This window comes from Penicillium verhagenii, assembly GCF_028828195.1.
Source record: "Penicillium verhagenii strain IBT 33310 chromosome Unknown utg000013l_segment0_segment0, whole genome shotgun sequence".
Classification (NCBI taxonomy): Eukaryota; Fungi; Ascomycota; class Eurotiomycetes; order Eurotiales; family Aspergillaceae; genus Penicillium; species Penicillium verhagenii.
The window spans coordinates 294788-314638 of record NW_026643177.1 but is presented as its reverse complement, the minus strand read 5'-3'; the positions used below and the strand labels follow the sequence as shown (position 1 = coordinate 314638).

Sequence of the window (19851 nt, the reverse complement as noted above, 5' to 3'; positions counted from 1 at the left end):
TTGATTTTACGTGTAGAGTGTAGAGGACTTGAAGTTGATTTGGAGATTATTGATTATTTGAATAGAGTGAGGTTTGAGTTGAGATATCTTGGTTTCTATAGTACATAGTATTTATTAACAAGTTTCTCGAGTCACCTGTGCGCGCCATGTATGTAAGACTTCGTTTATGCCTTTTCGTCGGCAGTTTCCAGCTTCCTCTTCTTATTAACATCCTTTCTGACGCTCTTCCACTCCATCGCCAATGCTGGGAATATTGAAAGACATGCCATGACAATAGCAAGGATAAACGTCCTTGTAACGGCGTCGCTGTATCCGTCCAACACAGCACTCATCTTCGACTCGGGGACATATTCCCGGAGTGAGGTGGCACCGGCCTTGATAACTGCCGCCGCGTCGATGCCAGACACTTTCTCCAGATTCTTTTTCAAGAAGTTAGAGAACAATGTCTCTGCGATGCCCATGAAAATAGCACCATTGAGTTGCTGAGAGAACATCAGAAGAGATGCGCCGATAGGAACATCCACGGGGTCGAGACAAGTCTGCACTGCAATGTTGGCCTGCTGCACTCCAAAGCCCAACCCTAGTCCAAAGATGACTTGGTAGCCAATCCACTTGGGGTGCCCAGTGTCAATTTGGAAAGTGTATATCAAACCCGAACCAATCGAGAGCAAGGCAACAGCAATAAACATGAACGGGTTATAGTAACCGAGTTTGGAAATCGCGACTCCAGAAAAGATGACCGCGATGACCATCGAGATCACAAGAGGCAGGTTCATGATACCCGACTGCTCGGCATCCACGTTCTTGATAGCCTGGAACCAAATGGGCAAGTAGTACAGCACAACCATCATACAAGCACTGGTACTCATAGTCCAAATAACGCCGGCCAGCACAGATCGCTGCTTGAAAATACGCGGCGGCACAAGCGCCTTCTCACCCAGCCAAATCTCCACAGCGACAAACACAGCGCCCAGCACGCCGAAAAGAACAAACAGGAAGATAATGCGCCAGTTCGCCCACGCATACGTCGAACCACCCCACTCCAGCGCAAGAAGCAGGCACAGCACACAGGGCATCAGGAACAGATTCCCCAGCGGATCAAGCAGCTTGATCTTCTGCTTGATGGTCCAGCTTCCGTTGCGCGGCGGCGGCACATCCAGCAGGAAGAAGACGACGGCGATCGCCGCGCCGCCGAAGGGCAGGTTGATGTAGAAGCACCAGCGCCAGGTGACGTGGGTGGTGAAGACACCGCCGAGGATGGGGCCCAGGACGGACGCGATGCCGAAGACGGCGCCCATGAAGCCCTGGTACATGGGGCGTTGCTGGAGGGGGACGGTGAAGACGATGATGATGACTGCTCCGGCGGAGATGCCGCCTGTGCCTATGCCGGCGATTGCGCGGCCGATGATGAAGGAGACGGAGGATGGCGCGGCGCCGCAGAGGGCGGAACCGGCTTCGAAGATGATGATTGAGGCTAGGAAGACCCATTTTGCGGGGTAGAAGGTGTAGATGCGGCCGTAGACGAGTTGGGAGGCGGAGGCTGTGAGCATGTATGCGCTGCCGTACCAGCCGATGTCATTTAGACTGTGGAATTCGTCTGTGATTTTAGGAGTGGCTGTTGCGACGATCAGGCGGTCCTATCAATTTTGATGTTAGATCATTTGGGAGGTTGTATAGATGGAGGGCATTGTTTCTTCTTCTTCTTCTTTTTTTTTTCTTGTTCGGTATTGTGACTCACCAGAGCAACGAGGAACATGGAGATGTATAAGGCGAGCATGATAGGAATGACCTTGGCCTTTGGGGGGTATTTGATAGATTCTTTCGTGACGCTGCGCTCAATGGCGGCCTCGGCGTTGGCATCACCGCCATTTTGCGGCGACAGCTTTTCATCCAGAACGGACTTTTCATCGCGCTCAGACAAGGACGAAGTCTCAGCCATGGCGAGGTTCCCCATGGATGGAATTCCAAAAGTTCAATGTATATTGACCCTGTGGTCTAAGTACTAGTATGCAAATAAAATCCGAATGTGCAGTGTTTGTCAAGTTGAAGCTTGAAAGTTAGAACAGAAGTGAATCTAGAAATTATCGATACGGGCAGGAGTCTATTTATTATCCAGCAGAAACTTTCACGTCCGATCTTTGGCTGAGAATCACGGAGATTAGAAAAAAAAGGACATGAGGTCCGATTAATGATTGAGCACCGGGAACGGTCCATTCCGTGGTTCTGACCCTTATGTCCATCGGAGGGTCAACGACCCTCCGTTGACTCATAAATTATAATCATATACCCACAGCTCTGGGGATGATAGAAACATGGTATTTGAACAAAGAGGGCGAGAGGCATTGTTGAGGCTCTACGAGAGTTTTATTTGACTTGAATTCTGTGGAGAATGGACCTTGGAGAGCATGGTAAACAATGCTGGCAAGTATGAGGCCCTTGAAAATAAGGTGAACCGTGAACCGTGTGCATTAAGCCGCTTGGACCCTTGGAATGTGCTCCGCTTGGGAAAAAAAAAGCAGAAAAAACTCGGTGAATTCCAACTTTGTCGGCTAATTCTAAAGACCGAATATCGCTGATTTGATCGGTTCTTCGGGAAATTGTTCTGGTTTCGCGGATATGTCTTCACCCTCTCACTACATTCTAGCAAGTATCTTACCTGCTTCTTCCAGGGTTTTGAGCTGGTGTATATACTTGAAGTGACAAAGTGCTGTGTAGTCAAGGGGGGTCGGAGGGTCGGGGACGGAATTCCGATTGTCCGGTTTATTGATGTTTGCAAAGGGAAAAGAGGGATTTAATATCCTCGGCCTATCATGTTTCTCTAGTGGACCGGCGTTAGGACTTAGTAACTTACATAGATCCAGATAGTTGACTAGTATTAGATCGGGGATTTATGTGGTCCTTGGGTCTAGATTCTAGAATTTCTATGCGTCCAGTAATATATGTGCTTATACTCTAAACGGCCCCGTCGAAACACACGGAGGATTGTCATTTATGCTTAACACCTTTGAGCTTAAATATTTACCTACTGTAGTTCCAAGGTTTTACTGTCAATTTCCAATATTGCTAATAAGGGACTCTAGAGCTTTACAAAGCTTCAATGTTTGGTCCAATGCCAAGGGACTAGCCCAGGCCGGTTCTTCACATATTATAGTGCTGACGGTACCTGAAGATGTTAAGTGAGGGGCTATTCAAACAGAAATTGCCAGTGTAATATCTAAATTGATTTGGGAACAAAGATATTGTTCATTATTTGAAACATTTTACACTGAAAGGATTCCTGACTCCAATAGGGTATATTATCACTACCTAAATAAGGTACCTAAGTCGGCCACTCAAATACAAAAGATGAAAAAAAGATAAGAAAGAGATATAAGAGATATAAGAAACTCCAACCCAGGGTCATTCCATGCATCGATCAAATGCAGTCAAAGAAAAATCGAGAGGCAGAAGAGAGAAAGTAAAAAACCAAAACAGGATTCCCATCCTCTGTATAAAGACCATTCAAAACTGTCCTGGGAAGCTTTGATAGCATCAGATAGAGACTACCCAGCCTCTTCCACAGTTTCCAGTGCAATGTTGGCCAATTTTCTTTTTTGTTTTTGTTCTGGTACCCCGAACGCCTGTAGCCGACCAAGAAAGAAACACCCTGCAGTCCACTCTGGATACAGCGGGTAAAGAGAGAAGATGGGGGTCAAAATAGTAAAGACATAGGAGATGTGAGACTGTGCCAAAGCTGCGTTCACACGCTAGCCAGAATAATATAATAAGTATAAGGGATTAGTGCCACCAACGCCCCGTGATTGTCGAGCGGCGATCATGAAGGGCATCAAGGTTCGACCCAAACCATTCCTGGAAAGGGAATAGAGGAATCGAAACGTATCAACAAGAGGATGTGACGGAAGGGAGTCGCCACAAGCCCAGGGAAGGCTAAACGAAGCCATATCGTACACATCAAAACAGATCAAATAGTTAAAAAAAAAAAAAAAAAAAAAAGAATAACGTCATTATCGGGAGATGGAGTTTGTGTGGTTCGCATCTCCCGGAGCTGCCGTTGATGAGTTGGTAGAAGCAATATGTGCGCGCAGGGAGGCGACTTCATTCCGCAGTCCTGTTAACTCGTCGTGCATAGAACGGACGTATGCCCAAAGTTTATCGATCTGATTGGCATCGGTCCCATCTGAACCTTCTGGCCCAATCTTGGGGACAGGCAAGCCATGGTTTCCAGAGTGAGTCGGTGGTGTGTGTTTGTTGGGTTGTAGGCCAAAGCGGGCGTCTGGTGAAGTAACAACGGGGGGAGGAAGTTGAGCTCCTGGCTGTGGCAATGGTAGCCCGATATGATTGGGCGCTGACAAGCTACCTCGTGCAAAGGGTGCTTGTGGATGAGGCAACGATTGGCCCATGCCGGGGGAGTGTCCGCGGTGCGAGGAGGCAGCCGAGTCGTGGTGGGATAGAGCATTGGGAGACAACGGTTTGGAGCTCTCGGTAAGAGTACCCGAGGTGAATAGAGACGAACCAGAGGGGTGACCTGCGGGGGGAATGTCAGATTCCCCGCTTGGGAAGTTGCAGTAGACATTGAACCAGATCCACTATGCGTACCAGGCGGAGGAAAGAGGCCACCACGACTCGCCGCAATCGGCGGGTAAGTATTGGATTGCCGAACAGAATTTAAAGAATCGGATCGCGGGAGGGTATCGTCGTGCTTGCGCATGCCCTGCGTGCTCAATCGTCGCTCCTCCTCCCCATCCATGGCCTCCGGCTCCGCATAGACCAGACCATCCATACCGTCGTGGTGATGGCCGTCGCCATACTCGTCGTCCGGCGCAAAGCTTCCCATGCTAGCTCGTCGACCCGCACATCCGCCTTGTCCTTTGTTGTGTCGCGCAAGCGCGTCACCGCGAGCAAAACGCCGTCCACACTTGGGGCAGAGATGAGGTCGTTCGCCGGTATGCAGCTTCGTGTGTCGCTTCAAGTCGTGTAGTCTGCGGAAACGGGACTGGCAGGTTTGACAGACGAATGGCTTTTCTTGGCTATGGGTGAGGAGGTGGCTCTTAAGGTTGTGTTGGCGGGTGAATTCCGTGGCGCAATAGGGGCAGCGGTGTTTCTTTGCGGATGGTGAGCGCGGACTGTTTCGATTGTAGCCCGCGTTCGGTAAGCTCAGGCCGCGTCGAGGATCATTAAGCCCCCCCGTGGGCATGGGGTACGAAAATGCCTTGTGGCTGTCTTGGTCAATTTCCGAGTCCTCCCGTTGGCGATGACGGTCGCCATCCTGTGAAGCTGACTCTTCAATCGGGCCCGGGCTTGCGACTGTTGAGGCGTGCATGAGCGAGTGTTGGTGATCGGCGGATCCGTAGGGGTCTGGTGTATCATTTGAATGGGCATCTACTTGCATCTGTTCCGGGGATGCATGGATTTGGGGATCTTGGATTGAGGGAACCGGCGACTTTTCACTAGCTCCCAATGCTTCTCGTGCGACCTGAGAATTATTTCGCTCAGAGTCCCTGTCATGTTCAACCGGCCGGTCCGGCGCTGATGACGGACTCGTCATCTGGGGAGGTTGAGATCGGGAGACGTGGAGACCGGCGCTGGCGATGGAGCTGAGATTGGATTCAGGCTTGGATGGTGGTTTAAGAAAGGAGATAGGATCGGAACTTGTAATGGAATGGGAGGGCGCGGTTATGGGGTTTGACACGACGACAGGCTCGTTGGTGGACTGCATCAATGCCGCCATGGAGGCAGAAGGGTTTGCGCCAGCCTTATAAAGTGAAGGACGCACCAAAGCAACGGCTACTTGGGAAGTCATGTTAGAAAAATCGCAAGATGCGAGTCGGAAGAAGCAGGGAGGGAAAAAAGGACTATAGGAAAATCATTTGACTAACTTTCAACCAGAGACTTTGGTCACGACGGAGGGAAATGGTGTATATGCTTGGGGGGTTTGGGGGGGGGGGACGATTGTTACGGAGGAAGTCCAGGGCGTGTGGGGCGGGTACTGTTCTCAAGGAAACCGAGTGTGGCGCAAGCTGACGAGGTTTGGTTTCAGCTATGGACTTTGCCCGGGAGAAGATCCACCACCCAAAGAGGGGCTTACAGGCCTGCGTTAAAATAGCAATGGGCCGTGGGAAATGACAAGATTGGTTGACAGTAAATGGAGCTCGGGAAGATTGGCGTGGCGGGTGCAAAAGAGGCGCAGGAACGGAGATGGGAGTCCCAACAAGTGGACTAGAATGGGGCTGAGAAGGAAAAGTAGGGGAATGTCGCCTCCTCAGGAACACAGATGGGAAAAAGGAAAATACAAATACAATCCAGGAATGAATTAAAAAAAAAGAGAGAAAACCGGGCACAGTGCATTCACGGGGCAAATCCAGTATGGTAAGAACATAAATTACTTCTAATCCAAGTCAAAGTCGAGGCTCTTGAATGAACCCTGAACCAAGGATTATGTACTGGGTACTTGCTTGTATATGCTAGATCCCATATATCAGAAGGTATCGACTACCCAGATAAGATTGAGGCTGTGTAAGCCCACTAACGCGTGTGGCTGGTCGTGGGTCCCCAAAGTCAACTAAACACGTTGTTTTCTTTTTTCCTCCTTGTGGCTCATGTTCCTTATTTGATATATAAATGAAATCAATCTCCGAGAGGAAAAACACGTAAAGCCTCTTGCCACATACTTGACCTCGCAAAACTACAGGGATAACAATGATGTCACAAGAAGAAAAACTTGGATGAACCAGAAGAACACGAAGATCCGGCAGATCTACAGTGCTTACTGAAAACACCACGGTTCGTTTTTTGCTAGTCTAATCATTTTTGGCTGTACTAGCCACACATTCCTGGGGCTACCACATGAGTACGGTCTAAAGGTGTATATATAGAAAAAAAACTCCATTTCCCCCCTAAGATCTAGAAAAATGTTGAACGAGTCACCTGCAGTCCTGTTGCTTCAAAAGACTCCGCCTCCTTTCACCTCGGCTCCTTCAGGCTGGCCTCAGGCCCCCGCCGATCTGCCTTGGAAAAACAAGGCCACCCTGGCAGTGTTAAACGCCATGTGAAGGAACACGCCCCGTACTGATTGAAATAACATCACCTGAATGTTCCGAGCCAACCTGCTATTGGTCCAGAACTAAATACCACGGATGTCTTAAGTGGGGAACTTGATCAGAACTTTGAATTTCTCCAAGAGAGGATCGATCTATACCCAACCGATTCATTGTGATTCGCCTCTTCAGGTCTGCTGGTATCCATGGATGTAGATCCGTGAGGTTTGTATTTAAACAGAGCCCTTGCTGCACCTTCCACTCTGTGGACATGATAAGCCGCCGGAGTCTTGGCTGCTGTCACGGAATCTCATCATCTCATGGACTTGTATGAATTCCGCCCTCCACCCGCACACCAGGTGTGTGCTTGGTCAATTCCAAGGAAACATCGACTGTCTGGCTTCGATCCGAGGGGGGGGGGGGGGGTCAGTATGGCGAATTTTGATGTGTATCAAATACTTCTTGTACAGACTGACACAATAGAGCCCCTCACGTAACAGAATCGATCGTTTCAGGGTTTTGATAACATTGAAAGTATACATGTGCATACAGGAAGAGGCGAATGCGCCACCTGGGTATTGACGGAGGGTAAAAAAACGTTTCACGAGACCGGAGTATATTGTACCTTAGGTAAGTCGTTGCAGAAAGGGGGATTGATACTATCAAGTATCATCGGTGTGGAAGTGTACACACAGCCAACTTGCACATGTGAGTAAAACGGTCAAACGGCTGGCTTATCTCATCCTGAAAAATCAGTATTAATTGATCTGCATGTGGGCTCCCTCAGGTAGCAGGTCAACCAACTGTTGAGTCGGGGATCAGTCATCCTTGAATGCTAGTTAGTTATTAGTGCCTGCAGCCTGGATGCCTGCTTGCCTTTATCCTTGGGAAATAGGTTGTCAATATCATTCATCGCATGATGATTCGATCTTCCTTTGGAACTCATATCCCATGATCCGATTGATTGGCCACAAAGCAACCTCGCAAATAATGTGCTGTCAAAAGTACCATACATGGTCAAACTGGTTTTGTTCCTGGTCAAAAGTCGCCCATACATTAGACCCGCGGGTAGTTGCAATGTGATACCCAGTACCCCAGTACTTACTACTAAATAACTACGAGTACTAGGCCCGGAGTCACCTCGCTTGCCACTAGGATATGCAGTCTATTATGTAGTTCGGTACTGACGGGATACGCAGCGCTGGTTATGCCTTTATCCATGCGCTCGCACATTCCAGGGTTCGATGTACATACACTCCATGGCTAGAGAGAAAGCTAAGTCTGTGACTCTGTACTAATGGTGGGATCGTGACCCAGTTCATCCACCCACGTATGTTTCAATGTATACGGACATCCGTATGTATTCTGCAGAGCTGAATTGCAATCTGCTGAGAGTTTAAATTCTATGATGGGAATGCGCCATGTTATTATATACCAAAATAAATTCAATTGCAACTGGTTCACATAATTAGTATCGACGGTGCACAGACCCTTTTGACTCGTTTTTCCCCCTTCAGAAGATTTTCTCCCACTACTGGATATCAAATCAGCAGCCAGCATTCGTGATTCCATACGAATTAATGAGTCGGTGCGTATACCCCCTGTGTGTGACGGGAGCTACAGCTTATACGTGTACCATTTCATCGGCGGGTACGAAGCAGTTTTGAGAACTTTTGACCGATAAAGCAACACTTCAAAAATGAGCCCACTTGAGTGACTTGACTGGAGCGAGAGGGAGATCCCCGCTTTCAGAACGGGATCATCTCACCCAAATTTTCAAGCGGTTCTGCAGATTGTGTGGTTGGCCAGACGATCGGCGTGTTAGCGCCCGCCCGAGGTGATGGGCGTGCATCATGAAGGGCAACCGGGGCCATGACCACACCTTATTGGCTACTCCGCTGTGACAAGCTCGACCGATCACTTCCCCTCAACCAGTCACATTCCATCTCGTGCAGAGTGAATATGCACCCGAGGATGGCGTTGAACTGTGTCGAGCTGACTTTCCTCCAATCAATTCCCTAACTACTCCTGCGCTATTCTCCTCGGCGCTTACTCTAGTCATGGCAAAAAGTGATGGGATGTTATGGCCTGCAGCGCACCCCCGCCCAGCCATCTGCCATGAGGACTGTTCCGTGATTGATATTCAACACGGCTGCCGGATCTGCCGCTCTTTCTGTTTTCTTTTCTGATATTCATCGTTGCCGAGTTTGGTTTCTGTGTTATTCCCCGTGGACGCAGGTTTCGCACACGGTTTCAAGGTGTTTAGATTAGGTTGTTACAGCATCCGCTACTGTCACACCCCACACATAGCTGGAATCTTCCCAGCCGGACAATCAACTCGGCCTGTTTTGATTGAGCTTTTTGCTTCTGTTTCTGGGTCATATCTAGTCAAGAGCTGGCTCTTTTGACTGCGTCGTTATATTGATTTTCCATCTATCAACACCATGTCAACCTCCGGCGACAGCAACCACTCCCCTCAGACCTACGATCCCGTTGTTCCTCACGACCTCACCCGCGCATCTTACCACAGCGGCATGGGTGACCACAGCATCATGGGGGCCCATACAGGCTTCACATCGACAGAGACAAAAGAGACCCGAACCTCCGAGGGTAGCGGTGCCTCACTGAAGAGCCCACGCACGGCTCGATTCGCGGAGGCCACTACAATCTACTCGCCAGTCGAGCAGCATGGCAAATCCCCCTTCGCCGACGCTGTCGAGCAAGCTCCGCTGGGCGTTGCCGATACCGGATTTGGCTACGTAGCAAACAACAACCCTGCTCAACGTGCAGACGACTCAATGCCTCCAATGTCGCCTTGGCGACCCGACCTGAAAGTTCCCAAGTCTGCCAAGACGCTGAACCCGCTGAGTCCGACCTTCCGCGAGGAATACTTCCTTGAGAAGGGTGAGGCAAGAGCCGAGGTGGAGAACGCCCGCGATGTGCGAATCAAACTCCGAGTCCGCATCGCTAAGATCTTCCTTCGTTTCGTCAACTTTGGCTGCAGTCTGATTGTCTTGGCCATGTTGGCCTTGACTCTTAGGACTTTCATGGCAACCAAGGATCTTCCGGAGCGCAACTCGTCCACTGCATGGAACGCCGACACTAACCCGTGGGCACAGTGGTTGCTGCTGGGTCTGGCTTGCTTCTCTCTTCTGGCCTGCATGGTTGTGTTCTGGGGTTACTACAGAGGTGGTCACAAGCGTGCCGAGAAGCTTGTTGTCTACTACAGCACAATTTCGATCATCTACTTCACTTTCAGTTTCGTCATGTGGATCGTCACTGCAGCCATCTACGAGCACTCCAAGGCGAGCGGAAACACGAAGGATATGTGGGGATGGGCTTGCGCACAGAACACCCGTGAACAAATCTACTCGGATGTCATCGACTATGCTCTACTATGCCGTCTACAGGTGAGTTTCCCAACTACTACTTCTACTACCCATAACTGCAGTCTGTTTCTTCCCAACATACTAATGTACTCCCACAGGACTGGGGCCTCGTCTGCGCCATCATCGAAGTCGTCATTGAGCTCCTCGTGATCCTGATCTATGTCGTCGTGTTCTACCGCATCTGGTCCAAGCGCCGTCTCATGCGCTCCATGAACCACCGCGACCAGGCCCGTTCAGATCTCTATCTCGCCCAGCTGCACCGCCAAACAGCCCCCAACACCCCCGGCTTCCCAGGCTTCTCCTCCTACCCACCAAAGTCACCCTTCTACGCCTCCCAGGCCCTGGACTCTTACTCCTCGGCCGAGAAGGGCGAAGCCGGCCCCCAGCCCCAGTTTGCCACTGCCGCCGAGACTCAGTACGCATCCCCGCGCTCTCCCACCCGCCCAACCCCATCGTTCCAGCTCCAAGCTCCTCCCATCCGTCTCCAGCAAGCGACTCCTCGCGCTGGCCAGGAGGAGTTCGGCGCCCCGTCTTTCTCTGCTCCTCACGCCCAGTCGCCATCTCCACCGCCTCATTCTCATGAGCATGCGGATGCGGCGCCTGGTGAGCAGAGTTACGGCGCTGTGCCGATTCCCGGGGCCTACTGATGTGGTTTTGGTTGGCTGGGTTACTCGATCGCGGGGTCGTGTTCTAATGTTGACGAGGCTGTTCTGGAGTTTTGGCTCGGTGTTCTAATGAAACCCCACGCGTTGACAGAGACAAAACTGGAAAAGAAAAAAAAAATTGGAAAAATCGAAAAAGAACATCATAAGTAACCTGCTGGGCTTTGAGAAAATTTGGACATATACATTGGCCTTTCTTATCCTTAATTTCTTGGGCACTGGGGCGTGTTGGGCGTTTTGGGTACAGATACCTATTTCGACTTTTTGGAGGGGTCACTTGACCACTTTGTGTATTTACACCTTTCTCTCCTTATTGATCATAGTCAATTATGAACTTGCATTGTACAGCGATGGGTAACTGGATACTTGTGCACTGAGATTCCTTCGATATTAGATTTCTTGTAAACCTCCCCAGGTTAGCGTAGCCCTAGAGATGAAGGCGGAATGTAAAATCACGATACAGTACATGATGAGGGTACTAGTACGTTCATAGTATATGCCAGTTGACTACGCACTTTTCATCCCAACACGAGTTGACGGTAAATTGGGCACCGAAAATAGCTACCTAGGAGGACGCCGTTTTTGGCGCCCCTTTTACCGTCAACTAGTTAAAATTGAGCCACATGATAGTTATAAATTGACCCACTTTTCCAGTCTTCTCAGAGAGCACTCAGGCCCTACACTCAGGGAGCACTTAGGTCTGCTCAGGCGGCTCACTGGACTGTATGAAAGGATTCATCATTCGGGTAAACAAGACCCGAGTGAGATATTCCGCCCCGACTCGGATAAACTCTGACCTAAATCGAACAAAGAAACAATATTGCTAATAAAAATGCAGCCAATTGATAGGATCTTCCATCATGAAGATCATGGAAACGACTAGCTACACTGATGATCATGATAGCACAGAGCCTGGGTCACCAAGGGGTCGATTGGGAAAATTGGTGTATAAAAAGCGGCCTCAGGTATGTCGACTTCACTCGATATTCATCAAAATCATCCTTCAACTAACACACCAATCGATCTTCACTGTTACCCCTCGGCATCATGTCTGTTATTCCTCCCGTTGGCACCCCCGTCGGACTTGAGATCCCCGCCAAAGATGTGGCTCGCGGTAAATTGCCCAGGCTCTGTGTATCCGACAAAAAGCCAAAACTAATCCTTCTTAGGAGCTGCATTCTACAAGGCAGTCTTCAACTGGACCTTTGCTACTTCCACCCTGGGGCTCCCCGCACATAAGCTCCAAACATTTGAAGTCCCAGGCGGCGTTCTGCCCATCGGAGGTGCCATGCGCCTGGCGGAAGTAATCCCTACTGGCACGGGTGCCACTAAATTATACCTCTATGTCGATGATATTGTCACTGCCCTTGAGGTAGGTGACTTGCATATTGAGACGTGAGACTCATCAGCTAATGGATGTTAGGCCATTGAGAAAACGGAGGCAAGAAGGCGAGCGAGGTTATCCCCGAAGGCGACAAGGGGCTGTTCCAGTACTTCGAGGATAGCGAGGGCAACAACTTTGCCATCTACAGTTACAACAAGTGAGTCACTGGAAGTAGTGCCTTGGAGAAATCATTGGGAGATGGACCTGCAAGACTGCAAAGGACCTAGAGGCATGCTGTATGTAAGAGCAGGGTGAAATCTAGTCGGAGCAAAAACGTCCGCTTCCCGAGTGGACTGGGCCCTATACCAGTTTGGGATGGGGCAGTGGATGTATGCAAATAGCAATCTCTGATAGGGGAAATGCAATGAATTACATTGGTCATGGAAAGATTCGCTTGGATATTTGAATGATACAATCCTTTCAAGGCGTGATGCGCAACTACTGTAGTGGAAGCGTAATATGGCCCCAACGACGCCAGATGGTTACATGATATCAATGGATGGCCCCCTCAAACTCGAACTTTCGGCTTACATTTCCCCACTTGGTTAGATAATCACTGTGCAATTTGGGGTTAATGCTGATAGTCTGGAGTCTGGACTCTGATGGATATTAAAGGAAGGATTTTTGAATGTAGTTGACTAATGTAATCCAATATTTGACATTATCCTCTTAACACGTGACGTTATTTGTCCCGCGGTGGGTGTTTGCCTCGTAGTCCTTTCCTAGGTGTACTTTGCTGGTGTCGACTATTAAAGGGAATATAAGACGTCAAAGGAGGCTGAAAAATCGCGGATTCCCTACACCAACTGATCAGATCAGGTGACCAGTCTTAGTTGGAACTCGAGACCTCACAACATTGCTTTGTTCACGTCCCATAATGCTCTCTCATCAGATGACTCCCACCGCACGCACACATACCTCCCAACCTATCAAACAGCGACAACGAACCGGAAGAGCGTGCGAAGAGTGCCGGCGACGCAAGCTACGATGTGATGCACAGCAACCGCGGTGCGGTGTCTGTGTGGAATCAGGTGCAACATGCGAAATCAATAGCCAACGGCAGCCGAGAGGCCCGAAGAAGGGCTATTTGAAGGCGTTGAGAAATCGAGTTGGTATATATGGAATGTTCGCAGACAGTTGTTGCGCTGGTTTTAACTGAGATCTATCCTAGCAATGCTCGAAAATCGTCTACCGACCCAGCATCACGCTGGGCTTCTGCCTGAGCTCAACCCATTGTCAGACTCACTTTCCTTGAACGACGACCATCATGATGGCTGGAGCGTCTCCAGCCTGTCAAGCCATTCCGACTCGAATCCGCCTCCATTGATCATGGAAAGTACAACGGTCTCCGAGCCAGATCTATCCATAATGAACTCGATGTCTGGGGTTGGTCCGGCTCCGTCAGTGGGCAGCTACGGGAAAGATATATGTAGGATCGAACCGATATCAGATTTCATGCAGGCAGAATTGTGAGTGGCTCGGGCCCCTGATTGATCGCAAGGGTATGGCTGATAGTTGTGCTAGAAACCAACTATATTTTGACCGAGTACACCCATCCGTTCAGATACTTCACCAATTTCGCTATCTAAGGTGGGCCAGAAACCCCATAAAGAAGACATCTCGTCAATGTCTGCAGTACGCGGTATGGACACTGGCGTCACTCTTGTCCGCGCAATTCCAACGTCTTCAAGACTCCTTCTACCAGGAAGCAAAACGGGCTTTAGAAATCTCCTATCTATCGGGAGACTCCGATAATTCGGTTGACACAGAAGAGATCCAAGCATGGATATTGATAGCAACGTATGAGTCAATGCGGACTTTCCATCGCTTTGCGTGGATGAGCGCCGGACGCGCTTTTCGTCTGGTTCAGTTAATGCGACTGCATGAAATCGACAGTCCCACGAAGCCCCCTGTAGCCCATGCAGACCTAATCGAGACAGAGGAAAAGCGTCGGGTGTTTTGGATGGCCTATTTCTTGGATCACTTGTTCAGCATGCGCAATAATTGGCCGATCACCTTGAACGAGCATGTGGTAGGGCTTCGATACCTTCCTTACGCCTCAAGATAAAAACGAACGTTTCACTTGATCTGATAATCTATAAGTAGATCTGCACCCGTCTTCCAGGTCCGGACATGGAATTCCAAAATGGCCAGCCGGTGCTAGGTGCCTTTCTTTCGGAAGCGATCATAGACGTTATGCCGCAAAAAACATCGCCTTTCAACGAGTGCGTCATTTTGGCTACCATATGCGGGCGCAGCCTGTTTCAGGCTCAGCAATACAGTGTTCGCGTTGCATATGGTGACATAGCTCCCAATTGGACTGATCAGCACCAATGGCTGGATAACGTCCTTAACAACCGGCTTCAGATCCTTTCCCAATACTATCCCTCGCCAACCCAAATTTGCGACCCGATGCTCTCGTTCGCACACATCATGGGACAGGCAAGTGTGATTCATCTATATAAAGGCATGGAATCGATTGTATGGGCAGTCGATGAGGGAGCATTGGTATTGGAATATCGACGGCGTGCCCTGAGTGCAGCGCAGGAGATTGTCAAGCAAGCGAAAGGACTGACAAAGTTCTATATCTTCAAGGTATACCATACTCAAGCATTACTACTCCACCTGATTTGGGGCATGACTATCTTTACGCACCGCGAATGTACTAATCATAAAACGAGCAGGTCCATCCTCTCATGCCCATCCCATTGTTACTCTGCGTTGAATTCCTTTACAGTAATCGAGGGTCAGACGCGGCATTTGACTCGCTACTTCAAGAGCTCCTGCAGATTTTCCGTCAACTCAAGAACGCTAACGATCCAACTCAAAGTTATATGGATCTTTTAGAACTTTCATGTACTAAAGCGTCGATTGGCTTGGTACAAGAAGGCTCCACTTCATCGTGATCCTACGGATGGCTGTTGTTGGATAATATATACAAGTTTGAGCGCCGCGCACAGCGGCGCAACGAATCATGCCTTGTGGCTAAGATGTGGATGAACCGATATAATTTTTTATTCCTGGTCCTAGGCTATACCATTCATTATGGTGTCACGGGTTTGAATGATATGCTTGCTATAGCCTATAATAGTGTTGAAAATCTCACACAGGCTACAGCACTGCGGTCTGGCTTGCAGCCTGACGCACCAAGTTTAGATATTTCCAACAGGTTTGTGGGGCTCACATTCCTGACAGTTGACCAGTCGGATAAACTCTCGGCTCGGGAAAACAGTATCGCGATTCGCGACTAAGCCACGGTCCACGGATAAACAAGTTCTATAGATGAAAGCTCCTTTACAAGGAAGTCTGCTCTTATGAATCATTTCAATAAAGATGCCCATTTCTCGCATCCATATCATGTCGACCTCTTTATCATTGGTATCTTGTCTGCTCATTGTATCAACACCCAAAAACACGCTATCATCGCAAGATGAAGGATACAAATGACGCCCCAGATGTCCAATTTCGACCAACGCATAGTGCAGGAGTCAGGGCGTGCTCAGGGAGTGCTCCAGGTTACTTAGGGAGCGCTTAGGGCCCCGGACTAACTTAGGTAGTGCTCCGGGAGCCGATCTCTACCCTAACCAGTAGCCTTACTACTAACAATATTACAGATGAAAATCCTCATACTTAACGATTAGTTAGGCAGCGCGCGCTTTTTTCAGATGAAAGTCCTTATACTCAAGGATTAGTTAGGCAGCGCGCGCTTTTTTTAGATGAAAATCCTCATACCTAGTTAACTAGTAGTCAGGCAACGTGCACTTTTCTTAAACATGCATTCACAATTCATACTAATGATGCCCATAAAACATCACCCATAAAACATCAGGAACAAAATAACTTAGCCAACCTGATTTGCTCATAATATTAGAGCAGTTCATAGATCTAACTCGAAATTTTAATTAATCATTATTCTAAAATTTTGATATGTAGGTTATTTTAAGGGGTTTGCCCAGGTGGTTGATATAATGTACAGAAGTAGTATGTACCTAAGCCACCTTACAGTGCTGGATATGCCGACTATTTATCAAATACGAGATGCACAGATCAATGTTCAATGTTGAAAGTAGAATGCCATGTTCGCATTAAGTACTAAGAAAAACAACCGTTGGAAGCGCCACTGTGCAAACAGAGAGAACCGAAAACGCCACAAGGATCTACCTTTGAAAATCGAATCCCATCCGTGCCCATCACTCATGAATAAACACACACTCCGATTCTCCCTAAATGGTGAACTGTACATGTAAACAAACCAACTCACAGCATGACACCACCTTCGTCACGGACGGCATTGACATCCCGACTGACAAAGATTTCTTCCAGACTACAAGCCCCGCTGGCAATTTGCTGCATGTCGCTCTCCAAGACAAGACCTTCTTCGTTGGCCAGATGGAGAAGACAGATGAAGCCATAGGATGTACTGATATCCCGTAATACCTCGTTGGGGTATGAAGTCTTGAGAGAATTCATGATCTGTGTAAACCGTAGCCTGCTATCGCTTGAGAGATCAGGGCTACTTGTCTGCGGAGTTGGCGGCTCAGGAGCATCGGATTCACTTGCAGGATCGGCTGGTGGCTCACTAGACGTAGGCTGGGACTGCGAAGCAGAGCCGAAGTCGGTGGTGGCAATCAGACGCTCACCCATGCCCTTCCACATCTCGGTCTTGAGTCGTCGCACATCCACCTTCTTGGCAACACGGGCATAATTGACGTAATCCGGGCGCGCGCGACGTCCACCCTGAGTTACCAGCTGGGAACCGTACCCACCAGCGCCCGGTTTCCCAGGAGTAGCTCCAACCATATTCAGTAGTGCAGTGAGCCCGGTCTGTGAGCTACCATCTCCGATTGCTGTACCTGGGCGCCCGTCAGCCGGCGGAGACAACATCTCCCGAGCATCGGCAAATGGCATGTTGTCGTCGTCATCCATATCCATGCCGTTAGGGAAAGCAAGACCGTCGTCATCAGCAAAGAAATTGGCGTCATAGGCACCGGCGACGCCTTCCTGATCGCCATTATCCTCTACCTTGTGGTTCGCCCAGAAAGCCTCGTCCATGTCGCCATTTCCGGACGTTTGCTCTGGCCGGGGAGCTGCTCGTCTGCCGAAAAGCTTCTTCGAGCCCATGCGCGCCTTAGGCTTGAGGAAAAGACGAAGCAGATTGCGTGAGTTGAAGTGTTTGTCATCGGGCAGAAGGTTTCGTCCCTTTGTCTTCCATTGTGTCTTGGGGATGGAGACGGCAGAGTTCGAACTGGCCGGAGTATAGATCAACTCGGCGATGGCGTGGTCCAAGGGGGCTCCAAAGTCAATCTCGAAGGGCTCTTTCTCTTTGCGTTGTTGCTTGGGGGCAGATGTGCTGCTGGCTGCTGTGTGCTCCTTGATTCTCTTGATCTTCCAGTGTTCCGGGCCAGCCCAGTTCTTCTGAAGCGCGTTATCGAAGTAGCTCAGAATGTTCTCGTGATCTTGCTTACTCGGCTGATGAGACATAGAGATCGCATATGCATCTTCACGGTCCATGTCCTCATCACCATCTGCATCAGCATCTTCCATTCGATGAACCTTGAGCATTGGTTCCAAAGCAGCCTCTCTTGCCCAGGCCTCTCCTCCATCACCAAATCCGGCGTCTCCAGTCAGATCAAAGCCAGCTAATGAGGCATCATCATCATCATCATCAAAGCCAACCGCATTGTCGTCATCAAGCATGATTCCAGAAGGATCGTCGCCTTCGTTGTTTTTATCATGTCGCCAATCTTCAGGTGCCTTAAGAAGAGGAATATCGAGCGATCCGGCGGGATCTCCGAGATCGAGGTTTTTGAGGGAGGGGCAGATATCCTGCTCCCCGAGGCGATCCAAGTCTGGGAAAAATTGACTTGCCAACGTAGCGAGATCGATCTCTGGGTCATCCTCGAATGTGTCGCTTGCCGTTTGACGTGCCGCCTTGGCCTGATCTTCGCCCTGTGATTCCGGATCGGCAGATTCTTGGTCTTCGCCCTCTTCTGTCTTAGAGGTGTCATCCACAGCATCGTCGCTGCTATCAAAAACGATTCGTCCAACCCCATCGATGGCCAGGTGGTTGAGCAACAGGCCCTTTGCGCCTCCCTCGTCGAAATCGGCAGACGCCTTTTTGAAGAGTGGATCCACAGCAAATTCCAGCTCAAACTTTTTCAGTTGTAAGGATGAAAATGATGGAGCCAATGTAGCCTCATGAGATCGTGTCTATTATCGTCCATATGATTAGCACAAGAGCCAAAAATCTGTAAAGCCCACTAGTGACTGTATAATACCTTCTTGCGCGATTTGCGCGCTGCGCCATCTTCACCCTCCTCATCTTCGTCACCGTCTTCCCCTTCAGCATCATTGTCCCGCCCTCTCTTGTCGCGGCTGTCAGCCAGACCACTCAGTAGTCGTCCAGTCTCTGTTGCGACACTATCCACTCGACTAGTGTAAATCTTAACACAACCGTCAAGAGTGCAACTGGCCTTTTGGAAATTCACACCGTCTCCCTCCTTCAAAAGAGACATGTCGTGGAAGTAATCAATAAGGGCGAAGTTCCAGGAGTTGTTCGCATTAATCTTGTTATCGGTTGCCATTTTCATCCACTCCTCGAAGTTGGCCAGAATAGGCACGCGCTTCATAGGGGTGACAGCGCGACCGTTCACATCGCTTCCTCGACTGCGGTGGTGGCTCGATCCGCGCGGTGTCCCGGGACTCTCGCTCCCATCACGTTCATGTGTTGTGTATCGCCGCGGAGGCATCGGTGTTTTGACCGCAGCCTTAATCTGGCTCATCTGACGATCATATTGCGCTTGTCGGGCCCCGATACGGGCCGCTTTCTCGCCCATATCATCGTTGAGGGGAATCCTGCTGGTCGCGTTAATGATGATCTCACCCTCGCATCACAACGGAAGGAGCGTACTTGATGGGGGAGTTCTTATGAGGGGTGGAGTTGCCGTTGGAACGGCGATGGACCTTGTTTGCTACACGAGGCATGGTTGCGGTTGCCCCCAGTAGGGGATAGCAGGCGCAAAGTTCGAGATAAAGTCTGGTTGTTACAGGCGCAGAGAGGGGCTACCAAACAAATGGGGAAGTCAACAAACATAAACATACGGCACCCTGGAGTGACCAGTAGTGCACACCATCACATGATGTCAACTACCCGCTGGACACCTGCAATACTGGGCCACAAAGACATCAATGTGATTGTCTCATCCAAACGCTGCCCTTCCAAGGTTCCGTTCTCGTTCCAGCTTCTCCAGATTATTTGGCCATTGCGAGATATCAATTCCCCTCATCTGTTTCTTCATGTCTTCTGCCAATCTATCTTGTATTCATAGCACCCAAAAAAAACACTCCCCTTCCTCAAGAGGCTAAAGCTTTGACCCACTTCT

The 19851-nt window shown here is 49.5% G+C and overlaps 5 protein-coding genes across 5 annotated transcripts; 2 read left to right on the top strand and 3 right to left on the bottom strand.

Annotated features, from left to right (window-relative positions):
- Positions 1-164: 164 nt before the first annotated feature.
- N7466_011369 (MDR family MFS transporter) lies at positions 165-1939 on the bottom strand (the record flags this gene model as incomplete). Its single annotated transcript, XM_057170758.1, has 2 exons — positions 165-1637; positions 1739-1939. The coding sequence occupies 2 exons, from the start codon at positions 1937-1939 to the stop codon at positions 165-167; spliced, it is 1674 nt and encodes a 557-aa protein (XP_057015479.1).
- Positions 1940-4004: 2065 nt separating this feature from the next.
- Positions 4005-5800, bottom strand: N7466_011368 (C2H2 zinc finger protein; the record flags this gene model as incomplete). The annotated part of the gene is made up of 2 exons (XM_057170757.1): positions 4005-4525; positions 4597-5800. The coding sequence occupies 2 exons, from the start codon at positions 5798-5800 to the stop codon at positions 4005-4007; spliced, it is 1725 nt and encodes a 574-aa protein (XP_057015478.1).
- A 3678-nt stretch (positions 5801-9478) lies between these two features.
- N7466_011367 (uncharacterized protein) lies at positions 9479-11070 on the top strand (the record flags this gene model as incomplete). Its single annotated transcript, XM_057170756.1, has 2 exons — positions 9479-10444; positions 10522-11070. 2 exons carry the CDS (start codon positions 9479-9481, stop codon positions 11068-11070), a joined length of 1515 nt encoding a protein of 504 aa, XP_057015477.1.
- A 1062-nt stretch (positions 11071-12132) lies between these two features.
- On the top strand, positions 12133-15720 carry N7466_011366 (uncharacterized protein; the record flags this gene model as incomplete). The annotated part of the gene is made up of 8 exons (XM_057170755.1): positions 12133-12199; positions 12255-12457; positions 12532-12626; positions 13407-13477; positions 13641-13938; positions 14069-14501; positions 14576-15064; positions 15412-15720. The coding sequence occupies 8 exons, from the start codon at positions 12133-12135 to the stop codon at positions 15718-15720; spliced, it is 1965 nt and encodes a 654-aa protein (XP_057015476.1).
- A 1006-nt stretch (positions 15721-16726) lies between these two features.
- On the bottom strand, positions 16727-19453 carry N7466_011365 (condensin subunit BRN1; the record flags this gene model as incomplete). The annotated part of the gene is made up of 3 exons (XM_057170754.1): positions 16727-18679; positions 18748-19324; positions 19380-19453. 3 exons carry the CDS (start codon positions 19451-19453, stop codon positions 16727-16729), a joined length of 2604 nt encoding a protein of 867 aa, XP_057015475.1.
- Positions 19454-19851: the final 398 nt, after the last annotated feature.